Source organism: Emys orbicularis, chromosome 1 (genome assembly GCF_028017835.1).
Source record: "Emys orbicularis isolate rEmyOrb1 chromosome 1, rEmyOrb1.hap1, whole genome shotgun sequence".
In the NCBI taxonomy this organism is placed as follows: Eukaryota; Metazoa; Chordata; order Testudines; family Emydidae; genus Emys; species Emys orbicularis.
The window spans coordinates 66,368,738-66,390,228 of NC_088683.1; the positions used below are offsets into that span (position 1 = coordinate 66,368,738).

The 21,491-nt window shown below is 40.2% G+C and overlaps 1 protein-coding gene across 1 annotated transcript in view; it reads left to right on the forward strand.

Annotated features, from left to right (window-relative positions):
• Positions 1-20,847, forward strand: part of LEMD3 (LEM domain containing 3) — an 84,685-nt gene extending 63,838 nt beyond the window's left edge. Inside the window, exons 5-13 of the mRNA XM_065410521.1 lie at positions 1,452-1,531; positions 1,611-1,756; positions 4,927-5,028; positions 6,641-6,743; positions 12,440-12,618; positions 14,627-14,708; positions 18,858-18,963; positions 19,042-19,120; positions 19,372-20,847. Of these exons, the coding sequence (XP_065266593.1) occupies positions 1,452-1,531; positions 1,611-1,756; positions 4,927-5,028; positions 6,641-6,743; positions 12,440-12,618; positions 14,627-14,708; positions 18,858-18,963; positions 19,042-19,120; positions 19,372-19,535 (1,041 nt within the window). The 3' untranslated portion in view covers positions 19,536-20,847. The remainder of the gene's footprint in view (positions 1-1,451; positions 1,532-1,610; positions 1,757-4,926; positions 5,029-6,640; positions 6,744-12,439; positions 12,619-14,626; positions 14,709-18,857; positions 18,964-19,041; positions 19,121-19,371) is intronic.
• Positions 20,848-21,491: the final 644 nt, after the last annotated feature.

Below are 21,491 nucleotides of genomic sequence, written 5' to 3' on the forward strand. Positions count from 1 at the left end.
TCAACCACCTCCATGAGAGAGAGTTCAAATCAAAGTGATGCATTTGGAACCTTCTGAAAGGAGAATTTTGTTTCACTCTTCCTCTTGCTCCCAATTGGAACAAAAATACTATTAAGTTGCTACTCATTTTAATCTTTTTTTTTTTTTTTAAACCAAAGAATATGGTATTTGAAGATTTATTTATTTATGTATTTATTTATTTATTTTGTATTCTCATTTTAACAGCTAAACAAAATATTAACTACTTGGCAAAAATTACTTATACTGTGAACAAAGGGACAATTTGAACAGGATCCCAAAAATTAATGGGAAGGAATGGAGGTGGTGCTGGTTGCACTTCTGAATGATGGGCGAAAATGGATAGCAACATTCTGCATCTATTGGTATGCAGAGCTGGGCTTAGCCTTTTGAGGGGGCTGTAGAAAAAGGTGTTAATAGTAAAGGTGAGAGATGAAATGCATAGTAGAGGATTTTAGCAGAGGGAAAGTAAAGGCATTTGTTATGGTGATGAGATTTCAAATCTGTAAATGTGAGAGGCTGTAAATTGGTATACAGATTTGTCATTTTTAAATACAAGTTTCATTTACTCTTGAAACTCTCCCATCCTGTAACTGGAATATAAATATAACATCTGATGTGCAGCACTTCACTAATTGTGTGCAGTGACAGAATTTTAAAGCAATGCAACACATTCGGCACATTAGAATCTACTCAGTGCTTTCATTCTTGGTGCGAAAATAAGTTCACACCTTAACTTTTGTCCTCTAATTTTAGGACACTTTATATCAGTTTGATCCTTAGGTGATAAAATAAGACTTACTGTAAAATCTTTTTTCAATTTACATTTTTCTGGGAAGTAGTCCTTAAACTGTGTTTCAGCTTCAGTCTGGTTGTACAAAGGATATTTAAAGGTGAATTGTGGAGCTTACCTGCCAAAAAGTAATGAAGGCTTTATCCTACAACAGATGATGTGAAATGATTTACAGTAGAAACATTAGTATGCTAGGAAAGGAAGGATTAATTAAAATTTTGATAGTATATTATGCATTTAAAATTGAATCAAGCTTTTGTTGCAATTTATCTTCTAGGATAAATTCTATATCTAGGTTGATATCTCGTTTTGGTTTTAATTTTACAGAATGCTGAGCTCCCCCTAGTGACTAAATGGTAGACTATTGCTGAATGTTGCGATTCATAACTCCTTAAAATTGAGAACGGCACACCTCTCAAATATCTCTCAATTCAAGGGATTAATTTTTAGTCCCAAAGTTACATATAATCTGCATATATTTGGTGTCCCTTTGTGTGCATTGTTGAAACTTTATATAAAAAATAATCAGTATTGGCTACTAATCCTTCTTATATGGTATTACATAAACTTATGTATTAGTGTTACATGATTTATTCTGGTATATTAAAGAAACTTTTCACTGCTACGACTTTTTTGACAGAGTTTAGGTCCAGAGTATGAAAAAGTACTTAACACAGCGCTACAATGGATTATGAGTAGGGGAGAAGATGTTGGCATAAAGTAAGTGATTTTATTTCATAGGCTTTTATTTTCACAATCAGTGAATTTAGCCCTAACACTATTAAATGTTTTTAAATAGGTGTATTGGTAATGACCCCAGTGAGGAATTAAATAATGTAACTGATGTGAAATACCTGGAATCTACTAGACCACAGATGTCTTTCAGATGTCGTTTTCGCCGTGCATTTATTACTGTAACTCACAGATTATCAATATTGCTTTTGGGTAAGTTATTTAAATTCAGCCTATTAATGGTTATAATTTGCATTTAAGTGTGTGGGTGGGGACAGGGTCTAGCAATGTTTGCCTTCTAATTCTGTCAAATGTCGTGTTTCTTTGTATGGAGTGAGTTGGCTCACGGTTTAATTGAAGTAATAAATTGATATGACTTGATTGTAATATCTGAAATTTTTGGTATACAATTAGTTTTACAAACCTTTATAGGAAGGAGACATTTTATTTTTTGTTATCCTGGGGGCACTGATTTGTTTAAACTTTTATAGACAGTAGTAATGAAAACTAACAAAAATAATATAACCTTAAAAAACATTCTATGTAGGGGTTGACAGAGGAGGGGAGATTGGAATTTCTCCATGTAGAAAGTCTCGAGTACCTGCATATTATTTCTATAGAAAGCACTGAAAATAAAACCTATCCTGTACAGTAGCACTTGTGTGAAGCTTGGTTAATTAAAGCTGTTACCTGTAGATCAGATATTCTTCAATCAACACCCCAATCGCAACCAGGTTTGACTTAGGGGTAGAAAACTAGGTCTTTAACATTTATTTTTCTGTATGGAGCACCAGTCACTGACTCAAGGTGCGATGCAATGATTAATGCAAAAATAATACAATTCACTGTACAAACAAATTCACTGCCTAGTCAAGGCCATCCTAACTAAAATTTATCCCACAATAGAATAACTGTGAGTTCACTTATCAACCCATTGCATGCTCCTTATCAATAAATCTGGGCTATGACAGACTGAGGCAGAACATGGGTTAGTGTAATGAATCATTAATAGAAAATGCCACTCTGACGCTCTCCTGTTTAAACTGACAGGGCTCTTGCTCAATTGTCACTGCTGATCTCATCAGCAGTAATTTTGCATGGAAAAGAGATTTTCTTAAGTAACTGAATCCCAAACTATTTATGATTTAATAAGCCAAAATCAGAGCCTTGAACTCAGATGCAGACTACTAGCCACAATTTTAACATTCTTACTGAGAAATCCTGCTGAATGAGCAGCCCCATACATTCTCTGACTTGACTGGATTGAACTTCGGATGGTATTGCTAATAATAAATAGCCTCTCAGATCCTTTGCTAAAAAGGGATGGAACCACTCAAGAGCCACTGACTGGTTCCTGTGTGGACTGCACATGAATCAAAAAAGATCTCATGGTCAGTGTATCAAAAATGGCTGGAAGAACCAAAAGAATTTCCTTCAACACTGTTTCTTCATTGCTAAGAGATCATCGACCAGTGCAATGCCTGTCCCATACTAGGGTAAAGGGGAAGAGAAATCAGAACTCCAGTAACCATCAGAAATCTCCATCCATGACTTTCTCACTAAACATTTCCCCCCAAAATTTGATACAGATCAGTAATAAGATTGTCCGCTTCAAGAGATGACTTCTTGAGCAGAGAATTCACAGTTTCATCATTGAGAATAGTGTGGCACCTTGTTTTCCTTTTTCTCTCCTACCCCCTAGCTCCTTTATGCGCATTGGAATGTTTGACAAGATTGTTAATGAACAGTAAGCTTAATTTCCTGACAGATGAGATGTCCAGTGGGGAAAAACCTGGGTCAAATTCTGAGTTGAACATGTTATGTATGACAACTAGAATACCAGACATTTCTGTCTGGAACTGAAGCAGGGAAGGTCTTGTAGGCTTGGCAGAATTTGATATTTCCCCCTAGTTTTGATATTTATCGACGTTTGTTTATTTTTAATTTTTATTTTTATAGTTGTTGGAAATAAAGGGGGTAGTAGGGTTGGGGTTAGGTGTAGGGCAGTGCTGGAAGTGGGGCTTCAGGGGTCTCCCAGCAATGGCAGCAGGGCTGCAGGGGATTCCTTGAATAACTGAGGGTCCCAAGACACCAGAGCACAAGGTGCGAGGGAGGCTATTGTCCTGGTGGAGCAGACACCCCTGACTGGGACCGCAAGGAGGATATCTTGATGGCCAGATGTTGCTGAACAGTTCCTTGTCTGGCGATGGCTCCCGCACTCCTGGCCTGGTGAGTGAGTTAGCAGGGCCGTGACAGCAGAGCTACAGAGGGCTGCCAGCATAGCTGCAGAGCCAGTGATACCTATTCCCTGCAAGTGTAAGGTATGGGCAAGGCTGTGGTCCTGGGATGGCAGAACAGACCACTGGCCAGGATTGTGAGGAGGAGGAGGATGAGCTCCAGCTGCAGGGGAGGCCATCCCACAGCTGAATGGCTCGTGCCTGGGGATTGAGCCATTCAGCAGTGAGATGGCCTCCCTTGCTGCCTGGAACTCGTCATCCTGGCCCGGTGTCTCTGCTCTGCCCCATCAGGCCCTCCGCTTTCCCCACACTTTGCGCCTGCAGGGATAGGCTGTTACCGGCCCACTGCAGCTCTGCTGTCATGGGAGTGAGGGAGGTGGTTTGTGAAAGTGGGGCTACGGAGGGCTCCCTGCTCTGCTGCAGTACCAGTGACACCTGATCCATATAGGCACAAACTGTGGAGGCTTCACTACTGTCAAGCCTAAAGATTTGTCACCTCTATGGAGATACAGTCTAGTTAGGATCAGAATGATTCTCATCTGTAGAAATACATACAATACTTCACAGCAAGAAACATTACTGAGTTGAAGCTGTCCACGTTTTATGAGAAATGACTTTCCCATTTACAAACATCTTGCCTCTACTCCCAAACGCTTGCCTGTAGCCAATAGGTAGAGTCCAAAAGCTGCAAAGCATGTGTTTTTTAAAGTTCCACAGGCTGTCAAGCCAATATCCTCTCTAAACCTTCAGTTTATTTGAAACCTTACTATTTTCTCTGTTAAGATAATCCAAATTGTATTGTACTTCATCTCAGGGAAAATTAAATGGTCTTTAGTTTACCAATAATAATAGCAAAATGTGATGCTCAGCAGAGGGAAACTGTCATTTTAGTGATATCAGTGAAGTATTTTTAAAAAAATCTAATAACCTATTTCCTATTCAGCCCCCAAACTAGCTTCTGTGCTGCTTTGTTGCAAAAATGCAAAACATTAACAGTAATGTGTAGTATGTACTTCTGATATATCAAGGATTTTGCTGAATTTAACACACCAGCTAGTTAACCAATTTATAGAAGTATGCGGTGCACATTTAAGAATAGCTAAAGTTCTAAGTATATCTAAACGAATATTATGAATTTTAATGCAGGTATAGGGATGGTTTGGGGAGTTTTGCACTACATGAAATATCGCTGGACAAAAGAGGAAGAGGAGACCAGGCAGATGTATGATATGGTTGTAAAGATTATAGGTATGAATTTTTAAAATATACAACAAACATTGGTTTAGAAAACCTGTACAAATTTTCAAAATATTGATCCTTTCTGTATCAATTGGCAAGTCAAATGCCCATCTTCTGGTTTTGTGTTCACTCCCTCCCACCTCTTCTGTTGCTATGTAGTGAGTGTTCTGTTGTGAGTGCATTTCCCTCCCACGTTTCATCATTAGCTCAGTATTTTAGGCATAATACCTATTCTGTATCCAGAAGTGCTAAACCACTTTAGCCTGTGCTAAACCCAAGCAAACCATTGGCATAAGGTGTTTGATTTATGAATACTATACATTATTGCAATCCTGAAGATTTGTGGCATTACCTTGAATATAGCATAGTCAAAGTTATGCTAACTGAACAACCTATTCTTAAAAATGGAAATGGAGAAGGGTAGTGGATGGGTTATATAGCGGTGACACAATGCTCTCCACATCCAATTTATCCTTGTAATTAAACTAGATCTGGCCAACTTTCCTTTTAAAACTGATAAATTCAGTACTAAAGTAATCTTCAGTGACTGTATACCAGTGACAGAAGCCTTTTAACAGATCATTCCAAAACTGGACCAAATTTTATTTTACTGAAATTGAATATCCAGATTAACCCTAAATATTAATTTACTACTTTTGAGTGACATTATATATATGCAATGTTTATTGCTTGTTTAGGACAGTAGCTTCACTTTAAAACTGTCTTGATTTAGGACTTGCTGTTAACTACAGTGATCAATCCAAATCCAAACAGGGGTGGAAGGGCAAACATCTGTGTATATGAGAGGTCGGCAACCTTTCAGAAGTGATGTGCCCAAGTCTTCATTTATTCACTCTAATTTTAAGGTTTTGCGTGCCAGTAATACATTTTAACATTTTTAGAAGGTCTCTTTCTAAAGTCTATACTATATAACTAAACTATTGTTGTATGTAAAGTAAATAAGGTTTTAAAAATCTTTAAGAAGCTTCATTTAAAATTAAATTAAAATGCAGAGCCCCCCTGACCGGTGGCCCGGACCCGGGCAGTGTGAGTGCCACTGAAAATCAGCTCGCGTGCCACCTTCGGCACGCGTACCATAGGTTGCCTACCCCTTGTGGGGGTGTGTATATGTGTGTATATATATATGTATATATATATACACATAATATTAATCTCCATATAACTCTGCCACAAACATTTGTTTAAAAATAATTTTATTGGAGAGGGAATAGAGTAACATTCTATTCATTTTTTTTTAAAGAACACTTCTGTCTAAATTTTTTTTTACATATAGTCAGAAATAACACTCAAGATTATTAAAACTCAAAACTGATTTATAGAGAATTTTCCCCCCTTTATTCCAGGCTTATTTTTTACATTTGACAGCACTTTGTATATAGTCAGTTCTGCTGTTTTCCTGATCAGTTTCCCTGATGTCTTCCATAGAGCTTTTTAAAAACCAAAAAGGCAAAGATGATTGTAAAACTACTGATATTGGCAGGGGACTTGAAGCAGCTGTTTGTACCCAGAACTGCTTCTATTTCTTTATTTTTTTAAAAGGTGACTAAATTTGAAGTTGACTTGTAACAGTGTAGCTAATTGTTGGTTGTGGTGTTCTCAGATGTTCTAAGAAGTCACAATGAGGCATGTCAGGAGAACAAGGACTTGCAGCCATATATGCCTATTCCTCACGTGTGTGATTCCTTAATACCACCTCAGGACAGGTATGTTCAGATTATTCTGTTGAATTGCTTTAAAGGGAAGTATGTTGAGCTTACACATACATAAATGCCTTAGTCAATAAACTCAGCTACTGAATATTTCAAATGAGTAAATGAATCCATCTAGATTATGTTGCAGGCATAAGAGATGAAAAATCTTAGTTCAAGTGCTGGTCCCCATGTGTATTTTACACATGGGTACTCGTGCACATCATGCACCTGAGAACAGAGATTTCTAGCAAGTAGTGTCCGTTGGTCTGCACATCTCAATTGTTTTCATCGTGCTCTGAAGCGAGGGCATAAGGTGCAAATCAATGCCTCTTCAATTCCTTCTTACCACTGCATGGCCAGAGTCAGAATCCTCTATGTCCAAAACTATCTTTGTCTTCTAATTTGTCTACCTCGATGTAACGCGACCCGATATAACACGAATTTGGATATAACGCGGTAAAGCAGTGCTCCGGGGGTGGGCAGGTTGCGCACTCCGGTGGATCAAAGCAAGTTCAATATAACGTGGTTTCACCTATAACACGGTAAGATTTTTTGGCTCCTGAGGACAGCGTTATATCGAGGTAGAGGTGTATATAGTTTAGTATTCTTAGAATTTTTAGACTTTATAGTTAGTTTAATTCTCTCCATCTCAAGGAGTTCCTTCCCACAGAAAAGCAGTATGCCCAGCATCCCAGGGTTAGAGCAGGGGCAGGAAATGCAGTTCTTTTTCTCCATCAGTGGTGAATCCCTGCACTGCCTTTACTGCCTTGGGGAGGCTCATATCATCACGAAGTGCGACATTGGTTGCTCTTTCCCTACCTGAACCCGTGAGGGACGAGAGCTGTTTGGGGGAACATCTCATGGAGAAGCCATGAGACCTTAGTCTGACCCAGACTGGGGAGACCCCCCCAGTGCTGTGGCCTCAGAAGGTGAGTAGCATCCCTCTGAGCATGAGTTCTGGAGCAGAGACAAAACCATTAAGCCTCTCATAAGAATATGGGATACGAACATAAGCATAAGGATGTATCTCTATCCAGATCTGCCTCTGAGAGACAGGACACCTCTCTGTCCCTGTCCAAGTTGGTTGAGTGCTCATGCGTGAGTCTTAAAGAATTAAGCCTGCTTAAATCTTCCAATCAAGAAGGGAAGGCGCGATGGAGGAATGATCCATTGCTTCCAGCTCTGGTTCCAGCTCCAATTCTCAAAGGTCAAAAGATCAGCACCTGTCAGCTTCAACTAGAAATTGCATGTTGGATTCCGGTTCAACATACTCCAGGAAGGATCTGCCGAGCCCATCTCCTTAGTTGCACTGGATCTGTCAGTCTGGCCTCCAGGACTCTGAACTCCAGAATGGACTGAGAACTTTACGTCACTGGAGGATATGCTTGACTTATCCTACCCACAATCTTCTCTTCTCTTTCTTGTCCCATCCTCCACAGGACATTTCAATACCAGAAGAAACCACCTTGAGGAGAAAGGGTCTTTCCCATACCCTGTCCACAAGCTGGAATATACCAACAGCATGACAGGCGGAACTTGAACCTATCTTTTCATCAGATGAGTCTGCTGTTCTGGATGAACCTTCGCTCCCTCTGAGGGAGACCAGTCTACACAGAACTTCTTCAAGGTCTTGGAGCCACCCTCCTCCCGGATATTACCACCCAGGGGACTTGTTGATACCCAGTGCCTTGGAGCACTCCCCATTCAGTCAGCCTTCATACTGGCCCTACTGGAGTCTCTGGGGTCTGTACACTAGACATCCCAGATCTGGACAAGAATCACATTTGGCCCTCTTCTCCCGGCCAGTGCCACCTGGCCCCATCAGAGTATGCAGAGGAGGAAATTGAGCTGGATTCGCTGGTGCTGACAGTTCCATTGGGCATGTCATCCTCCTGAGTAGATGAGGCAGTCTCTACATCATCCTTATCTCTGCCAGATGACCAGAGGCAATACCAGGAGCTCTTGCAGAGAGTGGCAACTGAACTCAAGAACTGTCTTGAGGAGATCAGTGACATGCAGTGTAGCCTCCTGGATTTCTACACCCCTCTGGCCCTAGCAGAGTGGCCCTCTCAGTAAACGAGGCCATTATAGTACCTGCCAGGGCAGTATGACACATCCCAGCCTTCTGTGCCCCCTCACCAGAAAGGGCTGAAAATTGTTACTTTGTACCAGCTGAAGGAGCAGAGTTCTGTTTACCCACCCAGTGCCCAGTTGCTTGGTTGTGCAGGGAGCCACAGGAAAATCCAGGCTGCATCACCTCAGGGCAACTCTGATACAAGGTCACTAAATGCCTTGACCTTTTGGAGAAGAAGGTATTTTCATCAACCAGCCTTCAGTTCAGAGCTGCTAACTTACCAGGCTCTGTTAGCAAAATATGATTTCACAAATTATTCCAAATGTGTGGCATTCAGGACAAACTTCCCCAGGAGGACAGTACTCAGTTCTAAGCCTTCATCAATGAAGCAAACTGGTGGCTAAGACTGCTCCAAACAGCAATGGATGCAGCTGACACTGTGTCCAGAGCTACTGCTAGAGTCCTGCAAATCTGCAAATATTCACTATTTTGGATTGGATACGGATACAAATTTTGTATCCACACAGGGCTCTAGCTATTGCCACACTATAGTCATGAGGCAAGAGTCCTGACTTCATGCTTCAGGGTTCCCCAGGGAGGTCCATAATACCCCTGAGGACCTCCCCTTTGATGAGTCTAATGTCTTCATTGAAAAGAGATGAGTTGCTTCACTCACTTAAGGACTCAAGAACAACCTAACGCTCTCTGATCATTTACGTCCTAGCCCCAAAGAGAGAGCACCCTAAGCAGGTTTATAAGCCTGGACCTTTTCCCTCAGTCCTTTTATAACCAGTGCTCTTACAAACTGCCACATAAGTGCCAGAGGGTACAAAAACTCAAATTTGTGGCTTTCTCCACCTCAGTTGCCACCACTCAACCCCACTCACCATCCATAGTTTACTTTTGACAGGATACTTGAGAACCTCATTCCTCTATTGATGCCATCCTTCATGCCCCTCCCCCCCGCAAACTTTTGGTGGCTGCCTTGTTCATTTCACTCACAACTGGAAGGCAACAAGAGTGTGCAAGTGGGTGATGGAGAGGATTCAGTCTGACTTTGCAATCAAGTTTGTGTCACCTCACCATCAGAAACCCCTTCCTGACTCCTTTTCAGGGACCACTCTCACAAGGAGATCCTCCATCAGGAGGTGGACTCTTCTTCAGTGAGAAGCTATAGAGCATGTGCCACCTCAGCATCAAGGGAAAGTGTTCTACTCCCCATATTTCTTCCCGCCCAAGGAAAAAGGAGGTTGGAGACCAATTCTCAGTGTACGCCAACTGAATGTCTTTATTCAAAAATCAAAATTTTGCATGGTCACATTAGCATTGATAATCCCCTCTGCTAAAGAGGGCACATGGATCGTGGCTCTTGATGTGAAAGATGTCTACTTTTATGTGGACATTTGCCTGTCCCACAGAAGGTTCCTCAGTTTCCTAGTAAGCCAACAGCACTACCGATTCAAAGTGCTCCCGTTTGGCCTAGCTACAGCACCCAGGGTCTTCACAAAGGTCTTCTCAGTGATGGTGGCCTGGATGACTACACCATCTTTCCATATCTAGATGACTGGCTCTTGACTGGCAGGTCTAGAATGGATGTTCAGTCCATGTCCCTATTCCTACATTGTCTGATATCTTCCTTGGGGAATCTGTCAATATAGAAAAGTCCTGGCCTGGCTGTGGTCTTACTAACCATACAGATACAACACGAATACTAGAGTATAATTCCTGCCAAGGTCACAGCTTGTCTTGTTGGACAAACCCAGAACAAGTATGTGCGGGAGTCTTTTCCTTATCCATCCGCCGGGTGCGACCATTCTCATGGACACATCCCTCGTAAGTGATGGAGGCAACAGCTCTGGGCCAAGGCCGCAAGAGCGATGTCTTTCATCTACCATGGATGAACCACCTCAGGTATGCCTTTCCTTCCATCCCAATGACACTACAAATTCTACAAAAGATTCACCATGACAAAGCTCAGGTTATTCTCATTGTGTCCAACTGGCTCAGATAACTTCTGAAAACGTCAACCTGACCTCCCATCAATATCCGACCCTTTCCAGATCTTCTGCCTCGAGAACAATGAGGCCAGATATCCCAACCCAGGCTCTCCTCATTTCACAGCCTCGTATTTGGATGGGCATCAGACATAGAACATTCATGTTTGGAGACTGTTCAATCTATTCTCAATCAAAGCAGAAAGGATTGCACCAGAAAATGCTGTCTAACCCATGGAGATGTTTCTCCGCCTGGACACAACAGAGCCAATTATCCACAGAAATCATCAGAATTGCTGTTACTCTAGACTACCTACTCATGGGCTTTGGGACTTTGTTAGTTTGCTGTGGGTCTACCTTGCAGCAATCATTGCTTTTCATCCTCCAGTTGAGAGCTATCCTGTTTTCACTCTCACTCATCCAACTACAATTAGGTTCCTGAAAGGCCTCATTAGGACTTTTGCACTGGTGGTAAAACCATCCCTGCAATTGGATCTTAATCTTGTTATTTCAGAACTTCCCTTTTAATCATTTTGTTACCTGCTTCATGTCCTACCTCTCTATGAAGGTAGTCTTCCTAGTCACCATCATTTCAACAAGAAGGGCAAGTGAACTGGGAGTGCTTATGGCAGTATACTGGTTTGCATAAAGAGGTTTTCCTTTGCCTTCACCCAAAATTTATCCCTAAAGTAATTTCTGAGTTTCACACGTATCAGCCTACTCACTTACTGGTATTTTTTTCCAAAACCTCATGCTTCTGATGAGGAGAGAAGATTTCACTCTTGATGTACGATGGGCTTTAGCGTTCTGACATTGGAGAACAAAATCAATTAGGAAAATGCCTAGATAGCTTGTTCCTTTAGCAGAGTGATTAAAAGGACAAACATTATTTGCTCAGAGACTGAGTGGATCTCTTGCTGCATCATTCATTATCAACTGGCGTATATGCCTCCCCAGAGCGGTGAGTGCCCACTCCACTAGAACACAAGTGACTTCTACAGCATCTCTTCAAGCCCTATTTATACTGGACATATGTGTAGGGCAAGAGCTCTCTCCATACTTTCGTGAAGCAGGCATTGGTCCAGACATCTGCAGATGCAGCTGTGGGGACAGCACTATTACAGACATCTATAACAACTGCATCCTTGCACTCCCTCCACCGCTGTTTAATTGCTTACCAATCACATATTTGTGGAATACATATAGGGACCAGCACTCAAAGAAGAAATGGAGATTACTTACCTGTTACTGGAGGTTCCTCGAGAGTTGTGTTCCTATCTGTATTCCACTACCTGCCCTCCTTCCCCTCCTGCTGCAGATCATCACTGGATTCTCAGTAAGAAGGAACTGGGGAGGCATCGGTCCACACCGCCCTTATACCTGCTGCTCAGAGCATGAGAAGAAATGTGCATGGTGGGCCAACGGACACTACTTGCTAGAAATCTTTGATTACAGGTGCCTGGTGCACATGCTTATCCACATGTGGAATACAGATAGGGACCACACATCTCAAAGAACCTCCAGTTACGGGTAAGTAACTTCCATGTTTCTTTTAATTAAAAATTACTAGTATTTGGATGCACAATGTATTTTTGTTTTAATATTAAAATTATAATTCTTCTTCTTGCTCTAAATTGAAGGAAAAAAATGAAGAAGGTCTGGAATAGAGCAGTTGACTTTCTTGCTGCAAATGAATCTAGAGTTCGCACAGAGACACGACGAATAGGTGGCGCTGACTTCTTGGTTTGGAGATGGATACAGCCATCTGCAGCATGTGACAAAATTTTAGTTATACCATCTAAAGTATGGCAAGGCCAAGGTATAGTTATATTATTAAATGTAATTTGTATCTTGCATTCTACACTTAACATTTATTCTTGCATCTCCTAATGAGGCTAATCTGTTATTTGAAAAGGAAGAATTTGCTTTTTCTAATCTACTTAAATGTAAATTGCAGTTATTGTCTGAAAAAGTGACAATATAAAAATAGCACTTTCCTACTCAATAGATTAGCTCCTCTGTACTTAGCATCTCATCTGTTTATTTCAGTACCAGATAGAAGCTTTTCTGTTAGTGCTGCAATGGCCATACAGCAGAGCCCGCAGAGTAGTCCGACAGAAAGTGAGCTATTTTCTGGCTCATGTATTATCAACAAAAATAACTGCGCTTCATTTACAGGGTCAGAGTCTGACTTTCATTACCCTTGTGCTAACTCGTTGGAAACAGTCATGTACAGGTGTAAGGGCAGGGTTGGGCCTCCAGAACATTTATTTCTGTCATTGTGTCAGGAAAAAAAGCATGACTTCCGTTTCAGGTGGAGCATGAAAGAGTGGCATTCAAATAAATAAATCCTCTTATTTGTAAACTCTATAGTGGGGAAGTCACTGACCCAAAATATGTATCCATGATAAACTATTTGTAGCATTTCAGAGTGGAACCGCTCTTCTTAGAAAATATATAGGATGTTTTTGCCACACGTCTCCTATTTCTGTCTGGCACAACGAACAGTTTGCTTTAATTTAGAAAGGGAAGTCAGAAATTAAACTTCCCATGGTTTTGTTTCCCTTAAACTTGATGGAAATGTCACTTCAGGCACACCTTACCTGAGCAGGGAAGGGGGATCTGCGCTCCGGGGATGGTGGGGGGTGACTGGGGCAGGGTGGGGGAAGGGGGAGCTGCCAGTACCTCTCTCCGCTGGAGCCTTTCCTGAATCCTTCTGCAGTCTCCAGCTGCTGCTCTTTCCGCCTCCTGGTGGTGGAGGTCGATTACTGCAGGTAACCAGACTTAATGTCCGGTTAGCAGGGCACACTGCCAGGTTCTTTTTTCGACCAGACTTTTTGGTCGAAAACCAGATACCTGGCAACCCTAAATGGAATGCCCTACTTGAATTAATTTGTGAGGCTACTAACAACTCCTTCAGATTTCTACTTAAAACACTTTGACTGTAACACCTTCAAGAAAGTGTTAACCACTGACAGATTGTGCAGAAATGGGATAGTTTAAGTCTTTCTTCAGAAACCCTTTCAGATATAGTACCATCAAGTTGTGCAGTTGCTAATCTATGTAACCACATCCTTATTTTCACTCTTCTCATCCTTCTCTTCTTTGTAAACTTGGTGTGGTTTTTGTTTTTAAAATTAGATTGTAAGTTCTTTGGCTCAAGGACCATTTCTACTAGTGTGTATGTGCAGTTCCTAATACTAGTGTCCCCATCCTGATTGTGGGCCTTCATATGTCACTCCAATATAAAGAATAATGGAAATGGAAATATTTTTGTATTGAAACATCCGTCCCTATTTCTTAGTAGATTCTGATTAATTATAGAATACCCAAAGGATAGTATAAATGAAAAGTTCACCATAAAATTACATCCTTATAAACATACTGGTAAGTCATAATTAAAACTGAATAATTTACTGCATACATACTTGTCAAATTTAAACTAGTTAGCAAAAACTTACATTTCTGTTTTCACTTACAGATAGTGCATGCAATTTATGCATTAGTTATAGCATACAACTTTTTAGCTATCTGGAATTTGTTTACCATCTAGTGTACTGGCCAGAATCTCAAAACTAATATTTTTAAAGCTAGCAATTATGAATCTGAAAAAATAAGTGTGTTGTTTTTCTCAGTATTATTAGTGTCTTTATGGGAACATTGTAATTTGTTGAAATTTTTTTTTCTTTCATATTGTGGAAGGAAGGTATTCTTACTCTTAAGTTCAAGGCAACAAAAGGATTAAATGTAAAGATGAGATGCTTGTAAACTAGATAGTATTGTATTAATCACTTACTAAACTATTCAATTCATTTTTTTCCTTGTAGCATTTCATCTAGATAGAAGAAATTCGCCACCAAACAGTTTGACACCATGTCTAAAGATTCGCAATATGTTTGATCCCGTCATGTAAGTAAATGTGGTCATACTCCAAGTGCTATTTTCAATCTGCCTTAGGACAGCGTGGAAAACTTTCATTCTTCAAATCCCTCCTGAAAATGCACCACATCTCAAAGACTTCAACCCCAGTACTTCGGTCAGAGAAATAGTGGTATATAAGCAAAAAATTAACATTCAGGATGTGTTACCATGCATTACCAGCCAAAGTGACTAGACTCTTTTTGCTTACCTCATCCTCCCTTTCATCTTGCTTTTCGGTGTTAGCATTCTGCAGACCACTTCCTCAACAATAGTGTGTAGTCAGTCATCTGCTGCCCAAATACACTGTCACTCTGGCTGTCCCGTTTGGCTGTAAAAATGTTTGTTTTTCTGAAGCATCAAAAGAGACACTGGCTCTTCTATGGCTTACATGCAACAGACTGCATTGGCTGTAAAATTAAGAATACAGTCTTAAAGTTGCACAGTTTAGATTTAGAATGTTAAACACTGGGGTGTTTTCCATTCCCTTGGGTCTTGATCACCAGCCCAGTCATGGGGGAAGCTCACCAGAGCATATGATGACAAAGCCACCTTGGTTGGAAGTACAAAATGCTGTTCCCACAGAGCACCTAGTGCTTCAGGAGGAACCTTTGCCCAGTTTTTAACACAGGAGGATCCATCTGCTCCTGTTAACCTCTTTTCGTCATCCCTTAATGACTTCATGATCCTGGATACTTCCTCTTCAGTTGCAGATGATTGTCTCATTAGGAATGTCTGAGAAGAACGGTTGCAGCTTTGGACATAAAAGCTGAGCTTGTACAAGAAAACATCACGAGCTTTTGGACATGCTCTTCTGCCCCTGAGAGGATAGCCCCTCCCTATTAACAAGGCTCTTCTAGAACCAGTAAAGACCTTATGGCATATGCCAGCCTCCTTAGCCCCTACAGCTAAGCACACAGACAAACATTCAAGTGTTTTTATTCCCATGTCACCCTGAACTCTTTCGCAGTGACAGCTACCAATGAGAGATCACGTCAGGGGAGACTTAAATCAATTCCCAAAGAAAAAGAGCCCCAAAAACTTGACTTAAATGGGAGAACATTTTTTTTCTACCTCCTCTTTCAAGATGTATATGGTAAATTAGCAGGCACTGTTTGCATCTCAGTTTACAGTCATGTTTAGCTATGTCCATGTTTTCTGAGAAACTACCAGAGGATGCAAAGGAGGAATTTAAGACTTTCTTTGCAGAAGATTGCATGGTGACTAAGATGTCATTCCAGTCTGCACTTCATGTGGCTGATGCTGCTTCTAGAGTGAGTGCCTCTGTAGTAACTGTGAGGAGAGCTTCCTGGTTACAGAACTCGGGAATAGCTATGAACTGTCAACAAATGATTGAAGACATTCCATTTGGCAGTTTTGTCTTTGTTTTCAGATAAAACTGATGCGACCTTGCATTCTTTTAAAGACTCTCAAGCAACACTTTGCTTATTAGTGTTTGATACTCCAGCCCCCAAGAGGTGCCTGTACAGACCTTTAACTGTAGCACAACACAAGCACCTCATCCTCAGTCGACTGTCGGGAGGCATGCCATTTGATTCCTCCTTTGAGGACAGCTCTACAGTTGCCAGCAACAGCCCGTCCTCCTTCCTCCCACCCCAGTTTGGAAACGGATGATCACATTTCCTCAGTGCTTGGGAATCTATAATGACAGACAAATAGATCCTAAGCACTGAGAGACTGGGGTATTCTTTCTAGTTTCTGTCGACCTCCTTCTCCACCTAGCTACCCCATCCTTTCTCAGGGACCCATCTCACAAATCAGTGCTCATTCAAAAAGTTCAGACACTTCATTCTAGGAGCCATAGGAGAAGTTCTCTTTCAACATTGGGGAAAGGGGTATTATTTACAATACTTTGATTCCCAAGTCCGTGGAGGGGGGTTGTCTGAGACCCATTCTAGTTCTTTGAAATCTCAACAAGTCCATCAAGTACGTAAGAGTTTCCTTGGCCTCCCTAACATCGATTATTTTTTCCCAAGAGTGCAACGCTGTTTGCTGCCTTTCATCTCAAGGAAGCTTGCTTCCATGTGGCAGTCTTGTTGAGTCACAGGAAACTTCTTAAGTTCTGTGATAGCTCAACAACATTATCAGAATACGTTACTCCCCTTTGGTCTGTCATTGGTGCCACAAGTATTCAGCAAGAGTGTGGTGGTGTCCTACCTAAGGAGGAAAGGAATTCATGTCTTCTCTTACCTGTATGATTGGTTACTTCAGAGCAGATCTGAACATGATGTTCTCCATGACATCCATTTCATCCTTCATTTCTTCGGCAGTCTGAGACTTATGCTGAACAAGGGAATATCTGCATTAGTTCCAACATAAAAAATCAAGTTCATTGGGACCTTACTTGCGTCTACGAAGTTGACTGCTTTTCTCTCTCAGGAGAGATTTCAGACTATTGTCCAGCTGTGTAAGTCTCTCATGTCATGCCCCACCACCACAGTCTGAGCTTACCACATGGCCTCATGTACTTATGTGACCAAACGTTCTCCCGGTGGGCTAAAGTAAAACTATCGACGAAACAGAAATCCCTTAGACAAGTAGGTCCATGTACCTCCTATGTTCCTAGTGTCTTTAGAACAGTGAGTGGATCAGAACAACATATGCAGGGGTGTGCCATTTTCTCATCCCTTTTCATCCAAGACATTCATTACAATGCATCCCTGATAGGATGGGGTGCTTAGCTAGAAGGTTTGTGAACCCAATCATTACAGACAGAATATGAATTGACCCTTCATTATCAATATCCTCAAACAATTTTCAAGGCTTGCTGCACTTTTCTCCCTCACATAAAGGGCTTGTTGGTCTAGATACTATCCAATCAGCTTTGTCAAAAGCAATGAAACAGACTTTTGCATGAAAAGGGACACATTGTTCCCAGAATCTGTTGGCCAGTCATCTCAGCAGGAAACTTTCCAAAAATCACGAATGGTCTCTGAAGAACAGTGTGCTCAGAACTCTTTCAGGTCTGGAATATTTCATTTGTTGATCTCTTTGCAACAAAAAACAAAATGCCATCATTCTGTTCGCAAGTGGGTGACAGTCCAGGCTCATTTACTGACACTTCTCTCCTACAGTGTAGGCAGAGTCTCCTGTACACATTCTTCCTCTCAGCCCCCTGCATTCTGTTCATCCCACAGGTGATCCTTAAGTTGACAGAAGACCATGCCAGATCATTCTTAAAGCTCCAGCATGGTTGAGACAATGCTGGTTCTTGGACCTTCACAGCCTCTTGATTCAACCTCCATCAGCTCTCTGCCTCTTCTTCAGACCTATTGTCCCAGCAGCACAGGCAGATATTGGATGCAGACATGAACAGCCTGCACCTTATGGTGTAAAGGTTAATTCAGGTGGAGGACTGCTCAGTGGCAATTCAGGAGGTATTGCTTAATAGCAGAAAGCAATCCATTACAGCTGCTTATTTAGACAAGTGGAAGCAGCTTTCAATCTGGTCCACTCTCCAGGGCATACTTCTATCAGAAACTAGGATTCAAGACATTTTGGAGTACCTGTTACACCTCAGATCTTTGGGCCTTTCTCTAAGCTCCCTGAGAGTTTACTTGGTAGCAATCTTGGCAATTTCCCCTCCAGTTCAGGAAACATCCATTTTTAAGTATCAGAGGGTTAGCCGTGTTAGTCTGGATCCGTAAAAGCAGTAAAGAGTCCTGTGGCACCTTATAGACTAACAGACATATTGGAGCATGAGCTTTCGTGGGTGACATGCATCCGACGAAGTGGGTATTCACCCACGAAAGCTCATGCTCCAATACGTCTGTTAATCTATAAGGTGCCACAGGACTCTTTACTGCTTTTATCCATTTTTAAAAATCTGATGGTTTTCTAGATTTTTAAAAGGGATTGTTTTACTCTTTCCCCCTGGAAAAGGATGCATTGCCACGTTGGGACCGTAACATTTTATTAGCTACTTTAATTGGCCATCCAAGGGTGCACATCCCAAGGGTTAATGTTACTACATATTAATATCTAATTAACATACTTTGCATGTTCCTTTAAACATTGCTTTGTTTAAAAAAAATTAATCAGAATCAGACTTCATAATAGAAATGTAAAAAAGTGTTCATGTAGACTTTCATTATATCTTCTCTTAATTGTTTTACTTAGGGAAATTGGTGACCACTGGCATTTGGCAATTCAAGAAGCAATCTTGGAAAAGTGCAGCGATAATGATGGAATTGTTCATATTGCTGTGGACAAAAATTCACGTGAGGTAAAGGCATTTCCGGTATTCCCTTTATATTTTTTTGGCTTGTTGGTCTTAAACTTAAATTTTTTTTTCTCACCACAGGGTTGTGTATATGTCAAGTGTCTGTCTCCGGAATATGCTGGAAAGGCTTTTAAAGCATTACATGGCTCTTGGTTTGATGGTAAGAAGTTTGGGGGTTATAAACTGGGGAAAAATGCAGCTACTGTCATTTTTAGCTAGCATGGTAAGATGGCTTCTAACTAAAATATTAAGCAATAACAAAATACATTTTGACATTTTTGGTTGGTATGAATTGTCTGGCAATTTGTTGATTACATCAGTGCATTGAAGTATTTATGTAACTTATAGTATATTTATCTGTTAAACTAAATGTAATGGTCTAAACTAGTAATTGGTTGTATTTTACTACAGGAAAGCTGGTAACAGTAAAATACCTGCGGCTAGATCGATATCATCATCGCTTTCCCCAGGCTCTTACTTGCAACACACCCTTGAAGCCATCAAACAAACACATGAACTCAATGTCACATCTTCGTCTACGAACAGGCACAACTAACTCTCAGGGAAGCTCCTGAGAAGACTTTCTACAACTTGTAGGACTGTTACTTGCAGCAGGAAAATTCCTGTTTGGCTGCCGTCTTCCTTTTTTAGTGCTTTTTGTATGTAATATTTTCATTGATTAAATAAAAGTCTGAACGTTCCAGAAATCTTGTTTCCAAAGGGACTGAGCAATGAGGCAGTAATACTAAGTGGACAAAAACAGTTGCTTCAGGAAGTTTTTGGAGCTTGAGTAAACAATGCATTTAATTTTTGCATGAAGAACACTGAATTTATTAAACATTTTCAGATGTGGCGGCTGTATTTTTTTGCACCAAGAAGTGTTTTGATAACAATCCAAAAGCATGGAGAAAAAAAGGCTTCCTGTATTTCCATAGTTTCCTTTGAAATAATCTTGTGGATATTTTGTAACAAACACCTACAGTTCCTGATGGCGAATAAGTAAAAAATGTTAATTTTTCAGTCTAATCTTAGGTTTCTGTTGCTGTAAAGGATTCATTTGCTGCAGCTGGGGTATGGGAAAATAAATTTGGCTTTAGTGGTTGCATACAAGTGTGAGGGAAACAGAAACTGAATGCAGATATACTGGTTTTTGTACATAAGTGTAAATGCTGGTGGTGGCAAAAGTAGTCGTGTTCTGTGAGGATGTCTGCATTAAAGCAGTGAATAAGCTTCCTATTTTATTCATAACCTAATGTTTTTTATAGTGTTGGCTGTACCATCACATAAACGTCAAACAGCCGAACACCTTAAAGTATTAGATACAAGTTAAATATCTTTTATAGTTTTTATATTGAAATATCTATGATTTTGTGTGAAAGGTCTGATACCAATTGTGGTGGATTCAAATTTATGTGAGCAATAAAGAAGCAATTGGCAGATACTGAAAACATATTTTGTGAAAAGCTGTATTTATTACAAATACCAGGACTGTGACAAAGTACTATTGGGATTAAGTAACTTTCCTAATATATTTATAACTTTAAATAAGTTTTAATTAACCAGTGTAAAATTAACAAGGGTGCATATTTTTTGCAACAAAATTTTGGTTCATGAGAGCTAGAAATATAAATGTACAAGTGAGTTACTTTATTTCAATGTTAAATTTATGTATTAACATTTATTCACTCTGAGTAACTACAGAATTGTTGCTGAGAAGTTTCATTGCAAATCTAAGACTATTGGCTGCACCGATCCCTTGTGTATACAATATAATTTTGTCTATAATTATCCAGCTAAATATTGCATAGGTGGTGAGACTGAAAGTGTACCAGTTAAAATAAATTTAGTAAAACTCACTTTAATTCTTTTGTAGATATGATGGATTTGCAGCATGAACTTGCACAAATAATGCATGTTTTTCTTATGGTTCATTAAACATGATGCACACTATTCTGCAACAGAAAATCATATTGTGCCTTACCTTGTGCTTTTGTGGGCACCATGTTTATTATTGGAGGGTTTGTTATCTGAAAATTTTTTAATTCTCAGTTTTACGTCTCAGATGCTAATGAATGAGTATATATAATATATATATATATAATCTGCCATGCAAATTTCTACTCATGAGGGACAAGTACATATTTTTGATGAGTGAGTAGATTTTATGTCAGGTCTGGTAGATTTTCATGAGTTTTACTATATATACATATATGTATATGTATAATATACATGTATATGTATTATATATGTATATAAACCGATTTTGCTGTATTTGATGTGCATCATAGTGATTTGTTGACCTGATATTAGTGACCCCATCTTGTGACCTGTTGCAAGAGTGAATGTAAAAATAGTTGTGGCATTTTAAAAGGTCACCTTTTGATGCAGATGCATCATTTTCTTGCTTCTAAAATATATTTCTTGTAAACACTGTACATTTTATTATTGTAATATGGACTATTATGCAGCTTATTTTACCTAAAACTGTTAAGTTGACCAATATCCCTCCCTGCAAGACAGAGGGGAATGTG